Below are 24,059 nucleotides of genomic sequence, written 5' to 3'. Positions count from 1 at the left end.
AACAAGTATAACAAAAAACACACCAAAACAGGGTTTGGCATTTAATATAATAGTCAAATGTACAGTAATGTTTAGATGGATATGCATGCAAAAATCATCTCATCTCAAAAAGTCCCACGTGAAACCAGCACAAGACATCACACTTGGTTACAGTTTCAAATGAAGAATCTTTTTACACTCTCATATTAATAATCAAAGTCACTTGACAGACAATTGACCTTTGCTGCACACAAAATGCATTTTTCTGATGCTGTTCAAAGATTTGGTCTTCATTCTTGGTGTCATTTGTCACAAAAATGATCAGATTGTGGGCGTTTTTCAATAATAATGAATCATATAACCTCCTTAAATAAAAATATGCTTTTACACGTACGAATGCATTACAAAAAAAAAAGAACTGTAATATTAAAAAAAAAAAAAAAATACAAAATGGAGGATTCAACCCTCTTTTTAATTCGAGCATATTATTCATTCGAGACAATATGACTGTTGTGACAATTGTGTTCAAAGTGCATTCTTGTCTATTCAGGATTATTTGTAGAAAACAGTTGCACAGCCTAAGCACTGATTGTGATCACGGGCGGATCAGGTTTGTCGCACCTTTAAAACAAAAATAGAGGGGAAAAGTTTTGTACACTCAGCACAAGACAGAATCTGAGGCAGAAGAGGCAAGAGGTGGCTCTCAATCCTTGTGATAGCTCTGCTGTCACAAAGCAGGAGGCCAATTGTCAGCTGATGTAATTTATCAACACAGATTCACAGAACTTTGGTTTATAAGTACTTATATGTTGCATTAAAGAATTATAGTTCACTTTAAACCATACCTTTGGTTAAAAAAAAAAATTGTTTTTAAAATAAACAAAATTAATAGCACATGAGCAAAAATACTGAACAGTAATACTGAATTGTGATGATTAGCCCTTTATTTCAGCTGAAGGAAAAGTGGTTTGTGAGAAAGTCCATAAGGTTCAGGGGTAGAAGTGGCAGAAAGTGCTGAGTTCATAAGACTGTTAATTGAAAACATGAGTTGACCTGCAGTTAAAAACATTCTTTTTCAACCTCACATTGAGGGCCAACAGCTTTCTGAATAACAATTTTTTTAAAAAAGAAATAAAAATAGGAAAATAGGACGCATTTTTTTATTTCCGTTTTTTGGTATTTAATGTGTTAGCATATTTCAATTGCACACATCTTCAGACTTTTGGGCGGTGGCGGAGTTAAGGGTCTTCGATGTCCAGGAAATCCTTTTTGGGCGGTGCAGCACCTCTGTACCAGGCACACGAGTCATCACTCCTCTTGATACAAGCAAAGTGTTTGGCTTGCTCTCCGTTGACTGTCTTCTCAATCACCCAGTCTGTCCACAGGCACTCTGTTGGGCTGCTGATCATGCAGGGGATGGAGGTGCAGCGAGTGATCTGATGGTTAGAGAAGAGATCAAGATTAGGACATCAAGTTAAAACAAGCATCTTTGGAGATCCCTGGAATAAGTGATAAGTTAACTTGGTAAATACTGAATCCTCTAAAACTTCTCTACCTTGCAGTCACAGCCCGTTTCATAGCGCTGAGTCAGGCTCTTCTTTTGGGTTGCACTCATGGCCTCCCAGGACTCCATGAAGTCACACAGTGTGACATGCATCGTCCCATCAGTCTCCAGTTTGCCTGCAGTGGAAGGAGAATGTAGTAGAGGCAATGAGGTGATGTGCAAACTGATATAAAGAGGCCTCAAGAAACATAGTTATATTTTTTTTAATGTGTGGCTAGTAATTTGGTAAAAGTTATACCTGTGATAAGATACTCTTTGTTGCCATTAGTCTCCAGAGTCACTCCACACACCGCAGAGGAGGGAGCAGTGTAGATGGCATCAATATCCTGAGTGGGACCTTTGAACATCTGACAATTCAAACACATAAGAAACAGTCAGAAATATATTGCATTGAAGTTTACATGCAGACATAAAATGATAAATTACAGCAGCTTTATCCGATATATACCTTGATCTGTTTGATGTCATACTTGATCCGTTTGATGGTATTTCCATAGATGTCATTGCCAGCGTCAACCTGCTCCCGTCCAACAACTTTTGCCCTGATAACTGGAAAAAGACCAAAAACAACCCACATTAACATCCATTGCATTGGAAGACAAGATTTCAAAGTGAAAAATCATTGTTATGTTAAAGCTGAACTGGATCTGGGTCTGTCTGTATCTGATCTAAGCCCTGCCCAGGTTTGGCATGCTGGAGTTGGCCGCAACACATTGCTGTGGCTTGGATCTGAGGAGTTTGCCTGTGCCAGGTGCTGGGAAGACAGAGGCACATGAGTGTTTCATCAGCTGCAATCAGAGGGAGGAATGTGTGCTGCCTGTTCCCAGGTTCCTGGGCCGACACAGGAGGAAGCCAGTCAGCAGTCTTTGAAAAGCTGAACTAGAATGCTTCCCTCGCCCCCAGGCCTCTCTGCCGGCCTGCCTCTCTGTCTGGATAGAGGTGCTGACATGCAAATCAACCTCTTTCTTTCGCATGCAGCCTCCCCCTTCTCTCTCTTGCACTCTGAAGTTACAGCTTCCAGATTCGGAGAGGTTCAGATGGGGAAAAAAATTAAGCGGTTCAAGTGGAAAAATATTATCAGAGCCATACGGATGAGCCTTTGAGCTCAAATCTTGAGTAGTCAACAAAAAATATGATTCATGTGTTTCACAAACACTGCATCTTTCATGTGAAGACGCAGTGTTCACATGAAATATTGGAGTACAGTGTAGCATTGATCAAAGCCTGCTATAACTAAATACCTATGGATTACCTGTATAATGCAAGTTCGAATGATTACTGTAGATTCACAGGACTACGACCAGGCAAAAGGTTTACAAAATCACGGTCAAATTAAGCTTTTAAGTGGAGGAGACTAGCGACACAGCTAATGCTGACCAGATGTTCTCTCTCAAGTTCCAGCTCAGTCCTTGCTTTCCGAAGGTGGCAGCTACTGATTGTCCCAGACCATCTCAGGCCCGCTTCCTTCCCAAATAAGATCAAGCCTTTTCATTTGCTTTTTACATGAAGGTATGAAGCTGCGTGCCATATGTGCCCTAATTCGATGACAATGGAGGCTTAGAGAACGTCTCCTTTTAAGGGTCTAAAGCATCGACCCTTAAGAAAAGGAAAACAGAGAAAAAAGGAGAGTGTGTGCACAGATGGGGAGAGTGATGGAGGGATGAGAACGGCTGCGTTCAGCTGGCAGGGCAACAGAAGAGAGAAGAGACAGGAACGGCCCTTCAAAAGCAATACTGAAATGCTGTCACAAAAACACAAGTCGTCAGAGAGCACAAAAGTACAATGCAGCAAAAATATGATTTAGAATTATTAACTGCACTGGGGGATAATGTACAACCGTCAAGATATTTCTCACTTCCAAATTACAAGCTCCTTCACTCGCTCTGACACACACTGAGGTAGTGGTGCTGAGAAACTCTCCAACTGACTGCAGAGTGGATTAGTGGTAATCCCCTTTGCTCGAGTGTGCAGAATCAGAGATCACTTCTCCTTAGTTGAAAGTAGGGAAGGTGAAAATAAGCACAATATGTAAAATAAAACCACACTTGAAACACGGGGCTTGAATAACAATACATGATTTTAACCCTTCTGAAGGGTAGAGTTAGCCTTTAAGTTGCATGCAACTTTCTAGAAATACAATTTATGATAAAACAATGCCGTTTAAGCTCACAAGTGTCATCTACCTTGGACTATGTATGACATCCACATCCCAGCTACTTAATAAACAACAATGAAAATCCCCCAAAAGTCCTCATTTAACCATTGGCATTCCATTTAAGCACTCGCTGTTATTGCTTGTGGTGATTGAGAACTATAACTTCATTGTCTGTGCTGATGGAGAGTGTATACCCAATTGTCAGAGGGTATGATGTTTACTGGAACAGGCTGACAGAGCCCTTTAAAAATCATGACTTTCATAAAACCAGGCACTGATGGAACCATCTAATTTTCCAGTTATTCAAACAATAAACACAATATTTTGCATGCACTATTGTGGTCATCGGAGTGCTTTAAAAAAACAAAGAAATAAGCAAATGCATGTCATGTAATTGCAAGGCCTGCGCGTTTGCTTTCCTCTCCGCAAAGCCACAGAGTGGTCAGACTGAATGAGAAAAACTAAACTACAAATTCAAACTGACTCCACTGCTGATCCTGTCCAAAGATACAGGGATTAGTCCACCATGGTCCTTTTGTTTTCATTTAAATGTTGAATTTCATAGTGTTTAAAACCACTGTCACCATCCCATCAGTGCCTGAACATGCTAAGAGTTTGTCTGGCACCATACACGTATTTATTGTTTTGTTTCTTATTCGTTGACTGAACATGATGGAGGATGTGAACACGATCTGAACAAATATTCACATGCGGTATTCTAAAAGGAGAGTTTCTCTGCATACAGTTGCACATGAAATTTGTTTTGGTGGGCACGCTGGACGTGCTGGACGGATTGATTAGATTCATTATAGCAGGTGATACTGAAGTTTAAAAACAGCTGTAATGAGAGTTTGCACACATTAAGACGGCTCAAAGTGGGGAAGTCTGGTTTTAATGCCAGCTCTCTTTACACAGCTTGCAGGGCTGTGTTTATCCCGGAAGTCACGTTAAAACCAGCTTTCCCTTCAAGGTCTCAAATTGAGTTACTTTGCTTCTACACAAAAAGCAGCACAGATACACTCTATAATCTGACATAAAAAGCAAATACATGATGAGCACAGCATATGACTTGCCCAACATTCCTCTGCCTTAGCCAAAGACCCAGGGGATGGATTTCAAATTTATGAGGAAGACATTTTTGCTCCTGCTCTTCCCATTTTGACAAAATAAATAGAACTCGATGTTTAAAACTTAACCACACCTGTTTTTTTGTTTTTGTTTACTGTAGTGGAGACAAAAATGATCCAGGGTCTAGCAGAAAAAAGCCACACAGTTGAGGTCAACTAGGGGTGGACGAGGACAGTAACCAGTTTAAACTACAATCTGGCCTGATCGGACTCGTAGATTAATGGTTGAACTCTGCTGTTTACTTTTACTTGTCTTTAGTACCTTTCAAACCACAGCTGTTACCTGTGTTCTTCACTTTTCGCTCTATACGTACTTCAGAGGATACACGACTAGTGGTATGATGTAATGCTCCCGCCACAATAGTTCTTGCACTATAGAAACTTTACTGTTCTCAAGTCTTCTACATTTTAAAGATTCTCGAGACAAACTCAGTTTGCAAGTTACTAGAGTGATGTGTTGTCAGTAATTTTCCGTACCCTCCACACCCTCTAACCGACGCAATATTTGCACAACTTAAGTAATAATTTCACTTCAGTAAACTGCAAGTAGCAGTTCCTCAAAGCAATGTTTTTCCAAGTTTTATTCTATATACAAATGCTCTATTTAATAAAACAAATAATTCGTTTTTGTAACATGTTGCCAATCACCTATGGCTCAGAAGACTTTTTATGCCAGTGATTGCACAAATTTGCAAAATTTCTCCCTGACTTTTAGCTTCAGAAAACAGTTTTGCAAGTTCACAAAGCTTACTGACCTCTCTGTGACACTGTGAACTCTTGCAAAGGGTGGTATTCTTCTCCAACGGCTTGAGTTCACTCTTTGGGTCACTTTGGCAAGGCTATGAAGATTGCTTATGAAACAAAATTAAGACCCTTTTGGCCAGAGAGCCTGATCTCCTTGACTCCTTAGTATGAGTTTCTATCCATGGTGCTGAAGCAGGAGCAGAGGGTCCGAGGTCGTGTTAGGACTTGACCTCGGAGACAGTGATTAATTGAATCAGTCGAGAAGTTCCGATGTCTATCAGCACGCTAGTTTAGTCAGCACAATGCACCATCTACCTCATCGAAAAACAGAGAGTGCATCTACAACTGATTTAAAAGGCTCCTCTTTGTACTCTGAAGCTAGACCAAAAGCACAAAAAAGGGTTTATAAATCCCAATCAGTTCCTTTTGTGTCTCGGCTGTGGTGCAAAGTTTGGGTCCTTTTTGTTTTTCCCCCAACAATGAGAGTCAGTCAGGCTTTTTTCCAACATCAAATGCTAAGTTTATCCACCAAAAGCAGACCTACGCGTAATTTTGCATACAGTAACGCAAGGAAAACATACAAAAGGACAAATATGTTAATAATAATAATCGGTATCATCTGAATAATGAGTAAAAGCAAAAAGTTAGAATTTGTTTCATAGTATTAAAGAGAAGAGTTGCAATGAATCTTAAAAGTATTTATGATCCAATGTTATGTTGAGTCATTACTTTTGGCTTTTTAATAGTAATTGTAGTAGTAGTGGTAGTGGCCTACTATACCTTATACCTGTTGATATTGCAGTAATTGGTAATTAGCCAAATTAGCTAATTAGCTAGTCTCTTTCTGGCTGCCTGATCTGAATGAAATGTTTTAAGGATCTTAATATGACATTCTTCTGCAGTAAACGCTCCACTAGGGTAATTAGGGTTCTTCATCCTCCAGTGCTATGGAATCCAATGGTATAGAGAAATGTTTGAATAAGTCACCTTCTGTATGCATGCAACACACTCCGCCAAGTCACAAGCAAGGAAAAAAGATCCTCAGCAAACCGTAGTTTAAATAGCTACACAAGCTTGTCACTGTTGAGACTCTTGTTAGCTTAAGGCCTGTGTTCAAGGCGGCAACAAGAAGTGTTTTGTAAAAGGCAAAATAAGAGGGAAACTATCCACATGGCCTTTGAGTGTAAGAGTAAATTAATTTTCCATTCAGTAATCTCTGAAGAAGTGCACCTAAACTTAATTTACTGAGTGGGAATAACTTCTTTTGCATGGCAATAGGCTTAAGAATATTACAATTATAATGTTGTTTTCTTATGAACCAAGCTCCATAAATGATATTTAAAAAGGGAGCACAATTAGAGGAAACTGGGACTATCCTCTCAGTCTTCTTAACAGTGAGTGATGTGGCAAAACACACAAGAGAGGGTTGGTTATGGAGGGAAATTTTGTAAAAACTGATTCAATATTTTACATTCGGTGCTTCAATCTGCTACCACTGTATTTAAAAGAGATCTGAAAGGTTGCAAAAAGAAATTAAAAGGCATAAAGTACAATACTGTGTCTATCAGGACTGAAGAATATCAACAGATGATTAGGGAGAAGAAAAAAAAAGGAGGGCATTGGAAAGAAAGACAGAAAATTCCATCCTCCTCCCCGAGTAATTGTAAACATAAGAGTAGGGCAAAGTTTTTCCTCTCAGCAGTTACAGTTTCTCTGTCAAAAATAAGCACATTGATCACACACATGATATATATATTAGAATATTAAGGCAAAATACCCCTTTGTATTTACCGACTCTTTGTCATTGAATCAACTTACCGACATCTGAGTTGCAAAACGCCTGTTGAGGATGCGCAGGGGAGCAGCTGCAGGCTTCTGTCATTTCTTCCACCCGCCAAAGAAACAGGATGGCCAGAGTGACAAAACAGCTGTTCATCGTCCAGGTCATCTTTGAAAACTACGCTTTTAAATGTAAACAGGTGAAGTGGGGGGAAAATAGGAAGGAAGCAGTGCAGTTGAGCTGTCTGGTAAACCTAAAGGAAATCAACCAAAAGTATCCTCAACTTCGAGTGAATAAAAAACGGTCCACTTGTCAAAGTACGAGATGCACAAGGCATAAGAGGGAGTTCATTCCTGTTGAAGACTGCACTCTGACACCTCCACCGAATCTGTTTTCCACTACGGTGCAGGGCAGCCGCCTTTTATTGGTACAGGGTGGCAGCAGGCTCCGCCCCCTGCAGTGAGCTCAGGGAGGTGGAGGTCAGGGCTCCCAACTTTTCTCAACTACCAGCAAACTCCGTCACAACGTTGATTCATGAAAGAGGTGGGTTTTTCCTGAAACCCGGGGGCGATAATTTACAGCTCTTGTTACTGACATTTGCGTATGTTGTTTATGTCTTGGAAGGGCTGAACCACTTTCTTAAATTAAAGATTAACCATTTCCCTAAAATTAAAATTTAAAAAAAAAATTAAAATTTACCCCCAAATTAAACACTGACATAATAATCTAACAACAAAACTAAACTCACTTTAATTTTACTTTTGGGTCTCGCAAATTAATAGTAGAACCCATTCTGTTGTTTTGCCACAACTTTCTTCCTTATAGATCCTCTAGATGTGCGCACTTAAACTCATGGCAAACTGGCTATAGATTTTGATTTATGTATTTATTTATTCATTTGTGATTTTGTTTTTGGGAGGTTTCTCCAAGAGAGAATATACCATCATAATTTGAAACACGCAGAGGTTCATTTTAAAGTTCTTACCACTGCTCCAATTATAGGTCTATTTGTAGATTCATCAAAGAAAATCTTTGAAAAATGTAGACAAAGTTTCTTTTATTTATTTGTGCAGGGACAAACGGTGAAAAAGAGATTCTCGAGATACTCTTATAGCAACGTTAAGCGTTAACTTCGCCGGTAAAAAGGAAAAAGAAAAGTTCAATGGTTACCTCTGTTACTTCAATACACTGTATGCACAGGAGGAGCAAAAACTGGGGCAAGGTGGGCACTTAAAATCAAAAGGATTCTTTCCCTGGAATGGATGAACATCCGCAGTAAATTTAAAGGAACAGAGTTAGATGAAAGGAGCAATACCAAAGATCTTTATGCAGAAGATATAAAGCAACAGCACAGCCAGCAGGCGGTGAGCTTGTACAGAGCTGAAATGAGACCAGACCGTCTGGGTTCTGTTTTACAGGTAAGAAAATCGAATTCAAAATCGTAGAGACATTTATAACGGGGCTGATTACTAAAAGTTGAAAAAAAAACACACAAAAAAAAAAACACGAGAAGAGACTGTTGAGACGTCACATCCGGCCACCAGCCTCGCTCTCACGAGCTTCTGAGACTCAATCAGCCTTTCACTGGTCTTTCTGAAAAAAAATGAGGGGGTTTCATTTATACAGTTTACTTTCAACGCCTAAAAACAATCCACCATGCACTACAACAAAAATAAATGTGTTGCCTTGCCTTTCAACACATCCAGTAATTATGGAGCAACATAGCATTCATTTTCGTTTAACCTTGCTTTGGTCTCCACCACCTGCTGGGGTAAATATCTCATCACTAACTGTCTCCAGCTGTCTGTAGTGCCCAGAAATGGTGCTATGACAGCAACGAGAGAGAACTGTCCAGCTAGACAGATAAACAATGATCTGAAACGCACCTATAAATCTCAGCTAAGCTGTGGGAAGCAGCGAATTCAGGCAATCATTTTCTTCATGTTCACAATTACGAGTGACTCCTTCCATTCTGTAACATCTTAGTCAGTCCCAATACCCGGCGTGAGCCGACCCGACCCAACCAATTGCTGCTACTCTTGAGGGTATCCCTGCCGTTAAAGCAAGGAGCAGAGTAGAGGGGGTAAAGTGGATATGACACCATTGACAGGTAGCCGACCTTTAACTTGATTAAAATGTGAAAACAAATCTGACATTTTTCAGAGTTTAAATATGTTGGAAACATACGGATTAATGCAGGTCTCATGGTTCTTAGGCATTTTAGAGCGGAAAAGTTCCAAATTATACCTCTAAGTGTTTATACCAATGATAATTCTCGTATGAGTAATTACTGACATGGGTCTTGTTGAGTAATACTCGGCCCGTACTGCACAGTTATCTGGTTTTAATTCAGTGAGAGTGTTTATGCTGTACATCTACAATCCCCTTTTAGTCAAACACTGTGTACCGATGAAAATACTGAGGAGGAATGAACGAGGAGTGGAGAGAAGTGACATCATGCCCTTAAACTTAATAGATTCAATCTGGCGGCGATTCCCCCAGCGTAAGCTACCCAAACCCCTCCACCCTTCTGTTAAAGAAACATTATGCTATAGTCAAATTCTTAAGTTGTTTCTCATCCCTTACTTATGAACAAAAATAGATGTCTCTCAGTGGAAAGTTCACCACTGCAACACCACTTCAGGAAAATGAGGATCTCAAGAGTTTTGGGTTTGTGGCCTCCCGTGTTGATTCTGGCTTGAGAGCGAGAGATCACAGTGAGGGCCATGGTGCGTTTGATGATTAGAGCTGATGATGAATAATGAAAAGGACTGAGGAGAAGGAGAGAGGGGACTCTATCTGTTGTGGCTGCCTTGCTCCCTGACATCATATTTGGCCACTGACTGTCAGTCTTCTGGCCACTCCACTGTTTTCCATAGTTGAGCATTTTTGCCTGGTTTCTTTTCCACAGGTCTCTCACTGGATGTCTGTGTAAAAACAGGCAAGAATAAAGAGTAAAGGGAAAAAGGAAAATGGTACGACCAATTCGATGTCATCCCTGTAATGACTAACACCCCGTGCACCTTTTTGCTCAAGGGAAATTTGGACACTCTCACTTTTTTCTTTATCTTTAGTTTTGAAGTAAGAATGCCATCAATTAGATGAGGAAAATTCCCAAATCGTTTGAAATTTTGTAAGGCTGTATGACTCGTAAGCAGAGTGGAAGTTACCAGACACAAAAGACGTAACAGGGATACAGATGTTAGGCGTGGGACAGACATCTATACACATGAAAGGAAATGACAAATGCAAGACAAAATAAGTGGAACTATGATTCCGCCTCCTTCCACAGTTTAGCAGAGGCTTTGTAGGAACAGCAGATGCCTTCTTCTCGAGAACGCCCGCGGCCCCCTGTCAAAACAGTCGGCTTCCTTTGCACTGAATGCTAACTGATGTTGGTGGGCTTGACTCAGATCGCAGCCGTGTCCCCGGCTCCTGGGCATATCTGAAATGACCTCACAGCATGACCATTCTGAGCTATTTCCCACACTGCAACTCTCCCTTTAGAATGGGGTTTTGCTCACCAGTTCAGATCTGGATTATTGTACCAACATTTGGTTTTAATTTGTTGAAAGATGGCGGATTTGTCAAAGAAGTGCAATGTAAGCAGCCCCCCCTGTGTACATTACCCACTCCAAATGCCAAAAGGGGCTTAAAAATGGCCTGAACCTCCATCCCCTAAATTACAGACTTGCAAGGCCAGGAATACTCTCAAAAAGAAGTGCCCAGTAAGACATAAAAAGAGGGTCTCATTGTGGGAACTGGTGGGTGCTGTGGCACTGACCCACATCCTCTGAATCCCGCTGCCTCTGACCTGTTGCCTGCACACACTGCACATGACCTGACCACCACGTATCTTTTCGACTTTCTACCCTGTGTCACGGGACCAGTCACAACCCAGCGGTAATTCCCCTGATTTTCCATTCATCAGTGCAGCTATTGACATTGTATTGGTCACAATGTAAGATAGTAAATCAGCATGAGCAAATTGCGTCACAACGAAGTGGGGGCGAAACATCTGCTTGGAAAACCAAGAAAAAACATAAAACCACACCTTCGACTACGGGGTCAAGTGGTCTTAACTGTCCGCAGAGTGGTGTCAAAATGTTCAAGTTAGTCACAATGAGTCTGCTGGCAACACCCATAAAGCTTCCTTAACAGTAAATGTTGCCACTCTGCGTGACTATTGTGTTTCAATAGTGAACTTTCACTTTCAATTAATTGACTTGTAAAACAACTGGCAGACATGACAATGACTGGTACAATCATTTCCTCTACAGACCAGACAACACTGCTGCCCGTATGTGACTTGGATGTCAGGGAATGCACTTGAAATAATGAACCCTTTAAACAGTAGTTTGCGGTTGTGCAAGTGTTTTACCTTTTCTACCCCACAAACCGTTTTGTGCATCGATTGTGTGTTCAAAAATGATTGCTGTGAGGCTGATCAAGCTAGAAGAATTTTATTATTTGATTGTTATCATACATTTTTGTTTTAGCTGACTTTTGTGGTGAATGTGCGAGCGCACAATTCACTTTTTACACATCCAGCAGTCATTGAGCAAATTAGCATTCAGTTGGAGTTGTATTTCTTGTATTCCAGTATTTTGCACCTGAGGCAAATATGTGGCTCTTTAACTGCTAAATGCCCCACTACATTTCAACAGGCTGCTAACTTTGCCTTTCTGCATTTAGTGCTGGCAGACAGGCATGCAGTATAAAGTAGGTTTATCACAGTTTGTGTTTTATTTTGCTGAATACAGCTACTTTCTCTGGCTGAAAGTGGTTGATGAGGCTGCTCAGAGCAAATAAAAACTGTAAAGTTGTGGCCTTAAGATAAATCCAATGAAGTGAAAGATGGGAAAATGCTTTGTACATTTGAGGGGAACTGCAGGGTCAGATAATAGTTTTTTTTATAAAGTTTTTTTTTATCAGAAAGAGCATTTGTATTACACAAAATTATTTGATTGTTGAAATACAAATATTGACCATTAAGACCATCCTTTTCAAATGTATTACATTGAGATACTATGAAAAGATATACGAATCCCTGTCTGAAAACTTCCTTTATATGGTATACGCTTTATACCATATAGTGTCTATGAAAACATACACATAATTCTTGTCATGCTTGCCAACTGGATTGTTTCGCTGTCATACATTTTTGTGATACACTGAAAGGGAAATTGGGACATTTTGGAGAATGTTAGAGGTTAAATGATGAAGATTACTAACCAAAAGTCATTGGTCATAAAAGTGACTTTCAAAATTCTCAGTTAAACCAAACAAAGGAGTTATGACATTACGTGCGTAGTTAATTGTTTGGTACATGAAATGACACAAGAATAACAATACTGCCAGGTATTACTCAAAAAAACAAGTCATGATGAAATATCTGAACTTCCTCTTTCACATCTAATGTGCAGCACGTCTCAAACTAAAACAGTTTTTATAAGACTGAGGAGTAAATGTAGAGGAGTTATAGTTAAATATACACATTGATCACGTTATCTTTCCAGCTGATCAACTGGTTTGGTGCAGCCACAGATCATGAGTCACTGTGTATTATCTGTTACTGTTTCACCCACCAGCCCAGGCATGCAGGTCTGCATGTTGTCAATGAGTGACTGTCAGCTATGTAAAACAGAAATGTGGGAAGACAGTCTGGTGTGTGGTGAAAACAATAGTGTTTGGGAAGATTCCATGATTCATTTGAAGAGGAAAGTGTTCTCATCCTCAATAAAAACCCTGTCAACACGTATCATTTCATATCCTCTATATTTTCTGATGATGCTGAATAAAGCTGAGATGCTTAAAGTTTGGTGTTTTCATTCTGTTGGTGGGATGTATTATTTGACTTTAAAATATTTCACATAGTTATTTTTAGCTGGACTCAACATTTAATTCAATGATTAGTTTGATACATTTAAATATATTCATATATCAACCATTGGGTGCATTAAAAGGCCAATTCAAGTTTCATATTACATATTACTATAAGGCTTCAGCAAGTAACAGATAAGCCATGCGTAGTGGTGAGATATCTCAGTTACAAGTGAAAGTCCTGACTTTGAATTGTTACTTAAGTAGAACAATAGTATAAAGTATAAACCGGAAAATGTACTTGAAGTATCATAAATTAAAGTATTTAATGAAGAGAAATGCCTCCTGTGACAGTAATGAAGTATATTATATTATTATTAAGGATGCATTCAGATGGTAGAGGAGGTGCTAGATTTGAACTACTCTACCGGGCTTTATTGCTACAGTGGGTTTTTTTTCTAACCAAAAGTCCAACCCTGAAATTGATTAAAATCAATTTAAATTATGAAAACAAAAAGCAACAAATCTTCTCATTTTAGAAGCTGGAACTGTGATAACCTAGTGTGAACAAAACAAAACAAACTACAATTACCGCCTTGTGGTTGTATGACTCTGCCAACCAGTCAAGTTGATCTTGACCTTTGACCTTTGATTAGCATAATCTATTCAGTTCATCCTTGAGTCCAAGTGAACGTTTGGGCCATATGTTGGGGCCAACATTTATATGCTAATTATGACAAAATGTCCCACAATTGTTTAAAAGGATAACATAGTGAAGTAATGACATTTTCAGTAGAAAAGGTCAAAGGTTATCTTTACTGGGACATTATAATGTTTTACAAAAAAACCTTTTCTGGTCATTATTAAATACTATACCTCAGGAACAAAAGGGAAGATTTCGCATTTGGTCGGATACTGAGTTTATGACACACGGGTTGAAGATATGTGTAAAGCATCCATGTTTTAGAATTAGTTTTCTATGAAACAGCATCCAGTAGAAGCATTGTACTGTCAATCAGCTTTACTTGCCAATCATTTAAACAGACCTGTATTTCATTGCTCATACTAATGATATATGCACATGAACTCTTCTTTTTCTTTGAGCTGGATGGGTACAAAACAGTTGAGGCCATGACAGCAGATATTATTTTAAGCGGCAGGGTAAATGTCCGAGTCAGTACGCCCTAAAACCTCCAAAGAAATATATATAAATTATTTCATTAACGTGGCCCTTGTTCAATTTGAGAAGGTCAGTATTCAATACATCAAGTGGACTGATGCTAGAAATCCAATTTAATAAACCTGGCCCCCGTATATACTTGCTATTTCATGTGTCTCATACCTGCACATACTCCAGATTATGATTTATATTCTCTATTGCTCTTGTAACAATCCAGATCTTTTTAAAGAAAAGTGACTCCACAAACAGAAAAGTATCTAGAAATCACTTTATTTCCCATGAAAAATATGAAGAAAAGGATACTTATACTGATTAAAACACAGTCAGGTGACATCCGTATACAAAAATCATTCACATAGATAACAGTGTAAGTATTTGATTAGAATCTATAGAATAATAAGGAGACAAATGTTGGGTCAGATGTACTCTGGTCTTACGACAAATTGGTAACTGTACTGGTCACCAGGGCAGGGATAGGCAAAGACCTGGGTACCATTCGCAGTGATCGGAGCCAGGTCGCCTTTGAAGCCCTGAACCTGACAGATGTACTTCCCCTGGCACATCAAAATAAGTTGGTTACGGAAGAGGATGTTGCTCTGCTGGGAGAAACTGTTTTGGGGAGCCAGCCTTGCTACAGGAAGCGACTCGCACCTCAGGCCTTGGTATGAACATTCTTGCTGAGTCTTGAGGACTTTTGCCACCCACTGGATCTTGTTGTCCTTAAAGATTAGGCTGTTGTGGATAGGAGTGCTGAAATACTTGGTTGTGGTTTGACGGTATGGAGAGACAGTGGGATAAAAACGATAATCATAGCCATACCTTCTCCTGTCGTATGAAGGTGTGTATTGGATTTGGTGCAGTGGCAATGGAGCTGTGATTGGAGCATCAACAACGGTGCTCCAAGGCTCAGCAGTGTAGATCCTGGGCTGGTAATCACCATTTTCTTTATTGAACATTGTGTTAGTCAGATTGCTGAAGAGCAGAACATTAAATTCGAATGCTTTCAACATACTGTCACGATACATATTCTTGTGAGTGGTGTAGAGAGGAGAGGCAGACTCCAGCTCAAACAGTTTCTCAGCAGGGATCATAGGGAAACGAATGTGACTCAACAGATCAGCCTGAGTTTCCAAACTGGCGGAGTTGCCACTCTTCTTGATCCATCTCTCCAAAGTCTGAAGGACAAAATACTCATCTGGCACCACCAAATCTGAGCGCACTAGAAGGGCGGCAAGGAGCTCCACTGGCAGTTCGGTCCAAGCTGGAGACCCGGTCAGGTTTTGGTAGTTCCAGGCCAGGTACTGGATACAGTTTTCCTTAAGGATTAAGTCCTCAGTTTCCACTGCGTATTCATAAAGGAACACCTGGTTGTGAAAGGAGTTATCATCTGGGAGGATTTTAGAAAACAGCCGGCCAACATCCTCCATGAGCTGCTTCACTCCAAAGTTAGAAGCCATCCAGTGGATACACAGCGCAGAGGAGAAGGTCACATCCATCTTACGGGTGTACATGTACCTATTGGAGACCAAAATGTTGAATATATTTGATTTGTTATAAGGATGTTTTTGATCAACTTTTCTCAAAACACCTGGGTGGTGTTAAAGGTCCCATATTTCACGCTTTTTAGAGTATTTTGCCATCTTGATACCCATAACAAGATGTTTTTGTGGTTTTTAGTACCAAAAACATCTCAATTTGACTTCTCTTTTAAGCTCTGCCCTATGATCTCAAAGGCAGGCAGTTTTCAGTCTGTGTCTTTATGGTGAACTGATATAAATGATCCTCTCTTCTGATCGGCCTTTTTGAGTGACACACGCCCAGGCCAACTTCACTTCCATCTTGTTGCTTGCTAGCTCAGTGATGGAATGACTGCTCTGGGTTTTCTTCCACATAAAAGGTTAGACGGTGGGCCGTGCTAAGAGCAGACATAAGCTTGAGTTTGTGACATCACAAATGCGCTGTAACATCACAAAAACAAACTGATTGTCCAAATGACAGCGTTGCATTTTCACACCTTCACAGTATTTGTAAAGCACTTGGACCTGCTTCATAACAAAGAAAGTAATATAAATCTGAAATTATGCAATATGGGACCTTTAATATGGATCATGCATATGTAAGTATAAATTTCAGCATACCTGATGAAGGAGGTGAAATGTGGTTGACAGGTTGCTCTGATGTTGACCGTGATGTTAGTGATCCCCACTTGTGCACTTAAGAGTGGGAATCGTGAGAGGATTATTTTGTGTGCACAGATCGTTGTTTCAACCTTCTCTGGAGTCCCGTCCTCCTTTTTGTTTCCGGTGGCACTCTGGACGAAGATCAGGAAGTCACAGCCATTCCCACTGTCAAAGATTTGGCCGAAGTCGTCAGACAGACTGATACTGTGGTCCAGTGAGAGGGTAGAGTCACTGATGGTACCAGTAGTGCCTGAAATGACATTATTATTATTAGAATGAACATCCAATAGAAAAAGAGCATGAAAAGGAATCTACTTTTACTGCCTTAGATATTAATCATGTGTTCTGAAGGGTTTTTTGTTTCGTAAGGGTTTACATACTTACTTCCTGTTTCACAAATAACTCCAACATCCTCTTTGTGGGAGCAGTCAGTTTCTCCCCACTTTTTGAAAACACAAGCAACCAGATGGCTCTCTGTGCCTTTACAATTGATTTCATCCAGCCAAATAGGTACAGGTGCTACGATGTAAAAGAAAAAGATATACATATTTACTAAACCTTCTGGCAGTAACACATTAAACAGTACCCATACAGAAATCTGAGTTTATAATGTTGGTGTGCTACACCTCAAGTCAAAACTCTTCAATGATTACAATCATTTTACTGCCCTCTGGTGGGCGATCAATGAAAGTAAAGTTTACCTTGTCCGTAGTCCTTCCCAGTGACAACAGATTTGGCTCCGGGGAAGCTCAGCTGACGACACACCACCTGGGCTTCAGTCATGTCCCAGTTGTCGTCACAAACTGTTCCCCATCTTCCATCATGGTAGACCTCCACACGGCCCTCATGGATGCTGTTAGAGCCAAACAGCCTCACATCACCTTCCCGCGGCTCAAGGTTTTTCTCTGTATGCAAACACAGGTGATATTAACCAAGGCTATGGCAACAGACGTTATACAACCAACCAAACAATCTGCACTTCATTCTGGGCTGAATATCATGGTCAGAATATATTTGTAAAAGTGCATGAGACAGTATACTCACAGTCATATTTACTGTATTAGATTACTAGCAATGTTTCATTTCCATGAATTATGTTTAAGGCAAAATTGTAAAAAAAAAAATTTTTTTTTAAATGCTTTCATACAAATGAGATGTGCTTTGGATGACTCACCGAACAAGTTAAATTTGTAAGCCCTTCCAGGGACATACGGAAGTAGAAGAAACCACAGAGTGAGTAGATTTCGCTGTGTGAACATTTCCAACTGCAGTCGAGGACTCTGACAAAGAAAATGACAAAAAAGGAATGTTAGAAACATGCTCCTTCACGTTGTAAAATTACGCCTTAAATGGTTGTGAGTAAAAGAGCAGTAGCTTTGTTTGTGGTTTCCTTGCATATAAATCAGTATAGTGCTTTATAAGGGGAATATCAATCAGCTTTTCACCGTCCTTAAATGTTTTCATGAAAATGGAATGTGATATCTATTCAAATTAAAACTGAGTAAACTAAAAGTTGTGCATTGAAAATTAAAGGTCAAACTTCAATCGTAAATCCTCCCACGCAATTTAGATACATTACCTTCTTTCCTCTGGTTATGAAGCCGTGTTGTCCTCAAATGTGGATCCTTTTTAAAGTCTATGACTGGAATCTCACTCCTTTTAAAGACCTGCTTCAAAGGGTGTTCAATGATAGCGCCACTCTGGCACTCCCACTCTTTTCTTGAGTTTCATTTCTCATGAAACCAGAAAGTCAAGATGTTACACAATTGTTTTTTGTTAAATTGAAATTTGAGCACACTGTCTAAACTTTAGCTAAGCAAGTTTTTTTAGGCAACGCAAAAAGATAATCCAGCAAAAGAAGTTTTGTTAACAACCTTTTTTTCTAAATATTTATTTAGTTTAATTCTAACTAAATAAATATTTCAAGAAGAAAACCATGTATGTGTTTTTTCACAGGGATAAATTAGTCTTTAAATAAGTGACAACACTTGCAGATAATAATCTAGAAATCACTTTATTTATTTGCCATAAAAATATAAAGGAAAGCGAGATTATGTTTGTTAAAACCCAGCCAGATGATATATCATGAGATTTGTGAAAAAATAATTCACATGGGTAATGTATACGTTTGCAGTTTACTGAATAAAAAGGAGACAAACTGCTCATACTGTATTTAGCCTGGCCCTGATGTTGGGTCAGATGTACTCTGGTCTCACTACAAATTGGTAGGTGAAAAGGTCATCAGGGCAGGGATAGGCAAGGACCTGGATCCCATTCGCAGTGATCGGAGCCAGGTTGCCTTTGAAGCCCTGAACCTGACAGACGTACTTGCCCCGGCACTTCAGAACGAGCCAGTTACGGAAGAGGATGTTGCTCTCCTGGGAGACCTGGTTCTGGGGAAGCAGCGTTGCTACAGGAAACGACTCGCACCTCAGACCATGGTTGGAACATTCTTGCTGAGTCTTGAGGACATTTGCCACCCACTGGATCTTGTTGTCCTTAAAGATTAGGCTGTTGTGGATAGGAGTGCTGAACGACTTGGTTGTGCTTTGACCGTATAAACTTGCGCTTAATGGGTCAACAACGGTGCTCCAAGGCTCAGCAGTGTAGATCCTGGACTGGTAATCATCATTTTCTTTGTTAAATGTTGGGTTAATCTGAAGATTGCTGAAGAGCAGAACATTAAATTGAAATGCTTTCAACATACTGTCACGATACATATTCTTGTGAGTGGTGTAGAGAGGAGAGGCAGACTCCAGCTCAAACAGTTTCTCAGCAGGGATCATAGGGAAACGAATGTGACTCAACAGATCAGCCTGAGTTTCCAAACTGGTGGAGTTGCCGCTCTCCTTGATCCATCTCTCCAAAGTCTGAAGGACAAAATACTCATCTGGCACCACCAAATCTGAGCGCGCTAGAAGGGCGGCAAGGAGCTCCACTGGCAGTTCGGTCCAAGCTGGAGACCCGGTCAGGCTTTGGTAGTTCCAGGCCAGGTACTGGATACAGTTTTCCTTAAGGATTAAGTCCTCAGTTTCCACTGCGTATTCATAAAGGGACACCTGGTTGTGAAAGGAGTTATCATCTGGGAGCATTTTAGAAAACAGCCGGCCAACATCCTCCATGAGCTGCTTCACTCCAAAGTTAGAAGCCATCCAGTGGATACACTGCACAGAGGAGAAGGTCACATCCATCTTACGGGTGTACATGTACCTATTGGAGACCAAAATATTAAATATATATTTGAGTTTTTAATGATGTTTTTTTGCTTTGCTTTCTTTGTGTTATTATGTTATGAGCGTTATTATGAATCATGAACTTAATATGTAGCAAACACGTCATATTAGCTTCAGCATACCTGATGAAGGAAGTGAAATGTGATTGGCAGGATGCCCTGATGTTGACCGTGACGTTAGTGATCCCCTCTGAAGCATTGAAGAGTGGGAATTGTGAGAGGATTATTTTGTGCGCACAGATCGTTGTTTCAACCTTCTCTGGAGTCCCGTCCTCCTTTTTGCTTCCAGCGGGACTCTGGACGAAGATCAGGAAGTCACAGCCATTCCCACTGTCAAGGATTTGGCCGAAGTCGTCAGACAGACTGATACTGTGGTCCAGTGAGAGGGTAGAGTCACTGATGGTAACATTAGTACCTGCAATGACATTAATGAGCGTTTGGATAGAAAAAGAGGATGAAGAGGAACCTACTTTTACTCCTCTAAATGGTGTTTTGACTTTGTAAGATTTTGGATACTTACTTCCTGTTTCACAAATAACCCCAACATCCTCTTTGTGGGTGCAGTCAGTTTCCCCCCACCTTTTGGAAACACAATTAACCAGATGGCTCTCTATGCCTTTACAGCTAATGTCATCCAGCCAAATAGGTCCAGGTGCTATGAGGTAAAAGGAAAGGTAATACTTTTGTTAAGTCTTGAGGTAATATCATGTAGCCAGGTGGAAAATGCAATGTTGACACTGAGCCGGTTGATGGCAACGTGGCATTTCGGGTGTCCCGAAGCTACAGTATTACATAAGAGATGGCACAGGTAGGTGGAGAGCCTACCCTTGTAACAGATTCATCCGTGTTCATGAGTGGCATTCATTAGTTTCAAAAAGGGGTAAATATTCTAAAATCTACGTCCAAAAATATAAAACGATGTACATTGACGTCCTTGTATAAAAGTTCAAAGTGTGCTGTTTGCCGCAGATGATGCGTCAGTTAGTCTGATGTTTACAGATTCTGTTTACATGCGCAGAGTAAGTTGCGGGTTGGCCGCGAAGTAAATACCGTCTCAAAGCATTGTACATTGATGTTACAGAGATCTATTTTATTATCATTTATGCTTAAGAACACTTATTGGGGAAGCACGGACCTGTTAAGCGGGGTATGTAATGGTTATTTTTGTTGTGTGGTGCTATACAGCATGAATGACCTGTGTACCACATGTGTACTTGAGCTAGCAAGGACAGGATATAGTGAGTATACTGAGATGTGGAGATTTACCGCACAATTTCATTTGACATCGATGGAACAAATGTTACATGTTCAATTGTGACTGACTGAATGCGGCTTGGTTCATATTCTTTTATTGCATGTCAACAGAAGAGCTAACACTACAGTTATTTATGCATTTGTTTATGCACTATTTTATCCGCTATTGTTGTCCACTTGTATGCACTAGTTTATGCAGTATTTAATGCCCTTGTTTATGCATTAAAAGCATTGTTTATGCACTATTTCATCCACTTGTTTATGTATTGTTTAGGCACTATAGTTTACCTTGTCCGTAGTCCTTCCCAGTGACAACAGATTTGGCTCCGGGGAAGCTCAGCTGACGACACACCACCTGGGCCTCAGTCACGTCCCAGTTGTCGTCACAAACTGTTCCCCATGTTCCATCATGGTAGACCTCCACACGGCCCTCATGGATGCTGTTAGAGCCAAACAGCCTCACATCACCTTCCTGCGGATCAAGGTTTTTCCCTGCATGCAAACACAGGTGATATTAACCAAGGCCATGGCAACAGACGTTATACAACCAACCAAACAATCTGCACTTCATTCTGGGCTGAATACCATGGTCAGAATATATTTGTAAAAGTGCATGAGACAGTATACTCACAGTCAAATTTCGTATAGTATAGTACCATAAATTATGTTCAAGGCAACATTTCTTTAAAAGTTTTCTCACAAATGAGATGTGCTTCGGATGACTTACTGAACAAGTTAAATCTCAGAGCCCTTCCAGGGACATACAGAAGTAGAAGAAGCCACAGAGTGAGTAGATTTCGCTGCGTGAACATTTCCAACTGCAGTTGAGGACTCTGACAAAGAAAATTATGAAAAAGAAGCCATGTTAGAAATATGGTCCGCTTGCTTTTTTTTTGCATTGTAAAATAATGTCTTCAATGGTTGTGAGTTAAAAAGCAGAGGTAGTTTTGTTTGTGGTCTTTCTGGATATTAATACATATGTTTAGTGCTTCAAAGGGTAAATATCAAACTTAAAATGTTACTTTTAATAGTCGTTTAATGACGATGGAATACAATATTCTGTGAACTTAACATTGACTACATTTGTTCATTAAAAATTAAAGGTAACACTTAAAAGATAAGCTTTCTCAAATCTTACTGAACCCACATTACCTTCTTTCCTCTGGTTATGGAGTTCGTGCTGCCCTTAAATGCGGTCCCATTTTAAAGTCTGCACTGCAAATATTGGTCCTTTTAAAGTCCTGCTAAAAAGAGGGAGGAGGTCATTACAGAATTTACAAAGCAGTTATGCAAGATTTTGAACAAATGTTGGCCTAGTTGAAACTTGCGTGCAGATCAAATATGAACAGTTGTTGAATAATTAATGTCGATATATCCACATCTGAATTCAATTTCAACTCCCGCCCCTAAAATCATACTGTACAAATACATTATAATTTGTTCTTATATAAAAACTCATTGAGTTTTATGACAAATAAAAGCCTTTATTTTTTCCCCCTCTATAAATAATGATGCTGTTTAACATGTACCTTCTTAAGGTCAAAGGGGCTGTGTATGAAAATGTGTCTTTTTTAAAAAAAACAACAACAAAACAAAACAAAACAAAAAACAATTTGATAAAAGACATGTTGGCTTTTATGTCTGACATTCAATCACTTAAAGCCCAAAACAGGACCATATTTTATAGTCTTAGTTCTTCTATTTCAAATAAAGGTGATGCTTTTAGGATTTGCACTTATGTGTTTTACAAACTAATTGCGGAAGCAGTGCAGTGAGTTCAACAGTGCCTGGATTGTAAAGAAACTAAAACCACAGTGCAGAGTCTCTCAGTGTCTGAGCCCTCTGCATGAACTCCGAGCCTTCACATTTCACATCCCCAATCTAGGTTTCAAGTTGAAAGTCCGAGTGTAATGTTGTATGTCGCAATCTTTCTGGCATCATTGCAGCAGACTTCAGAGATTTTTACTTGGGAAACCAGTTCTCAGTTGTCATATAGGGGTAGGTAGAAAATTAGCCGGCCTACGTCCTCCATGAGCTGCTTTACCTCAAAATCAGAAGTCACTATGGGGAAATCATGAGGTGTTATTTATCATTTGCTGATGTCACAATTAAACTTATTACAATATGTTTAAAAATAAACATCTGGAAGGGAATATTTGCTGACATTTAAGAGCCAGAAGGTTCTGCCGGGAACTTCGCCTTGGCCGGGGCGTGTTGACCTGGATGATGACATTAATGTGGCGTGACCATTAATTACTGAAAAGCTACATAGTGTTCTCGCAAGAGGGGTCAAATAGACCTCATTTGGTGGAGTATGAAGATCACTTTCATCCTGTACCTTTGCCAAAAAGGTAGCTTTTAGTGTATAAAAGAGAAACAGGTCTGTGATAGGATTTTAGAGGACACTTGCACATATACTGAGCGTTGCATATAAATAAACTCTCTACATGCACAAAATTAAAAACATGGTTCATGGTCTGAGCTAAATTTCTTTTTAATGTTACTTAGGGAGAATTTCTCCAGCAGCTACTAGTGAAGTAACAAAGCAGAAGAGGCTGCAGAGGGATCTCCCATGATGCACCTCCTCTCTCTTTTCACTCTCAAACTGTCCGTTTCTTCTGGCGCTACAATCAGGAAGTCACAGCCATTCCCACTTTCCCACAGAAATGACCAGATGGCTCTCTGTTCCTTTTGAATAGTAAAATGAAAAGGGAGCCATTTGTTAAACCTTCTGACAATAACACATTAAAAAGTGCCCATGCGGAAATCTGATATTGTAGTGTTGGGTGTGTTACACCTCAAATCATAAGGCCGCACTGATTATTATCATTTCACTGCCCTCTTGTGGGCGATAAATGGAAGTAGAGTTCACCTTGTCCGTGGTCCTTCCCAATGACAGCAGTTTTTGGCTCCGAGGAAGTTTAGCTGACGACACACCACCTGGGACTCAGTCGGGTCCCGGTTGTCGTCACACACTGTTCTCAGTGTCTCATCACGGTAGACCTCCACATGGCCCTCAGAAAATTGTAGATTTCGATGTG

The 24,059-nt window shown here is 40.0% G+C and overlaps 3 protein-coding genes across 3 annotated transcripts; all 3 read right to left on the bottom strand.

The window, feature by feature from the left end:
* Positions 1–7,727, bottom strand: timp2b (TIMP metallopeptidase inhibitor 2b). The gene is made up of 5 exons (XM_069702866.1): positions 7,388–7,727; positions 1,992–2,092; positions 1,782–1,890; positions 1,535–1,659; positions 1–1,415 (listed from the first exon to the last, which is right to left on the bottom strand). Exons 1-5 carry the CDS (start codon positions 7,515–7,517, stop codon positions 1,218–1,220), a joined length of 663 nt encoding a protein of 220 aa, XP_069558967.1. The 5' UTR covers positions 7,518–7,727; the 3' UTR covers positions 1–1,217.
* Positions 7,728–14,606: 6,879 nt separating this feature from the next.
* LOC138623377 (galectin-3-binding protein A-like) lies at positions 14,607–18,202 on the bottom strand. The gene is made up of 6 exons (XM_069702865.1): positions 18,112–18,202; positions 17,707–17,812; positions 17,234–17,437; positions 16,917–17,051; positions 16,491–16,782; positions 14,607–15,867 (listed from the first exon to the last, which is right to left on the bottom strand). The coding sequence occupies exons 2-6, from the start codon at positions 17,789–17,791 to the stop codon at positions 14,769–14,771; spliced, it is 1,815 nt and encodes a 604-aa protein (XP_069558966.1). The 5' UTR covers positions 17,792–17,812; positions 18,112–18,202; the 3' UTR covers positions 14,607–14,768.
* A 318-nt stretch (positions 18,203–18,520) lies between these two features.
* LOC138623288 (galectin-3-binding protein A-like) lies at positions 18,521–22,217 on the bottom strand. The gene is made up of 6 exons (XM_069702721.1): positions 22,171–22,217; positions 21,746–21,851; positions 21,307–21,510; positions 20,285–20,419; positions 19,888–20,179; positions 18,521–19,742 (listed from the first exon to the last, which is right to left on the bottom strand). The coding sequence occupies exons 2-6, from the start codon at positions 21,828–21,830 to the stop codon at positions 18,728–18,730; spliced, it is 1,731 nt and encodes a 576-aa protein (XP_069558822.1). The 5' UTR covers positions 21,831–21,851; positions 22,171–22,217; the 3' UTR covers positions 18,521–18,727.
* Between the last annotated feature and the right edge of the window lie 1,842 nt (positions 22,218–24,059).

This window comes from Brachyistius frenatus, unplaced genomic scaffold, assembly GCF_029030835.1.
Source record: "Brachyistius frenatus isolate BFR_SWC_R1_liver_20210118 unplaced genomic scaffold, ASM2903083v1 Contig_43, whole genome shotgun sequence".
NCBI lineage: Eukaryota > Metazoa > Chordata > Actinopteri > Embiotocidae > Brachyistius > Brachyistius frenatus.
The sequence above is the reverse complement of the archived record's forward strand: the minus strand, read 5'-3'. Positions and strand labels throughout refer to the sequence as shown.

What these genes read in the sequence shown, in the direction of transcription:
- timp2b (XM_069702866.1), bottom strand. Translation starts at nt 7,517, where the DNA reads ATGACCTGGACGATGAACAGCTGTTTTGTCACTCTGGCCATCCTGTTT. An exon ending in GTTTTGCAACTCAGATGTCG is followed by an intron (nt 2,093 to 7,387) that starts GTAAGTTGATTC and finishes GTCTTTTTCCAG; the next exon opens with TTATCAGGGCAAAAGTTGTT. An exon ending in CAAAGAGTATCTTATCACAG is followed by an intron (nt 1,660 to 1,781) that starts GTATAACTTTTA and finishes CTTCCACTGCAG; the next exon opens with GCAAACTGGAGACTGATGGG.
- LOC138623377 (XM_069702865.1), bottom strand. Translation starts at nt 17,791, where the DNA reads ATGTTCACACAGCGAAATCTACTCACTCTGTGGTTTCTTCTACTTCCG. An exon ending in TTACAAATTTAACTTGTTCG is followed by an intron (nt 17,438 to 17,706) that starts GTGAGTCATCCA and finishes GTTTGCATACAG; the next exon opens with AGAAAAACCTTGAGCCGCGG. An exon ending in CATTTCACCTCCTTCATCAG is followed by an intron (nt 15,868 to 16,490) that starts GTATGCTGAAAT and finishes GGTCTCCAATAG; the next exon opens with GTACATGTACACCCGTAAGA.
- LOC138623288 (XM_069702721.1), bottom strand. Translation starts at nt 21,830, where the DNA reads ATGTTCACGCAGCGAAATCTACTCACTCTGTGGCTTCTTCTACTTCTG. An exon ending in TCTGAGATTTAACTTGTTCA is followed by an intron (nt 21,511 to 21,745) that starts GTAAGTCATCCG and finishes GTTTGCATGCAG; the next exon opens with GGAAAAACCTTGATCCGCAG. An exon ending in CATTTCACTTCCTTCATCAG is followed by an intron (nt 19,743 to 19,887) that starts GTATGCTGAAGC and finishes GGTCTCCAATAG; the next exon opens with GTACATGTACACCCGTAAGA.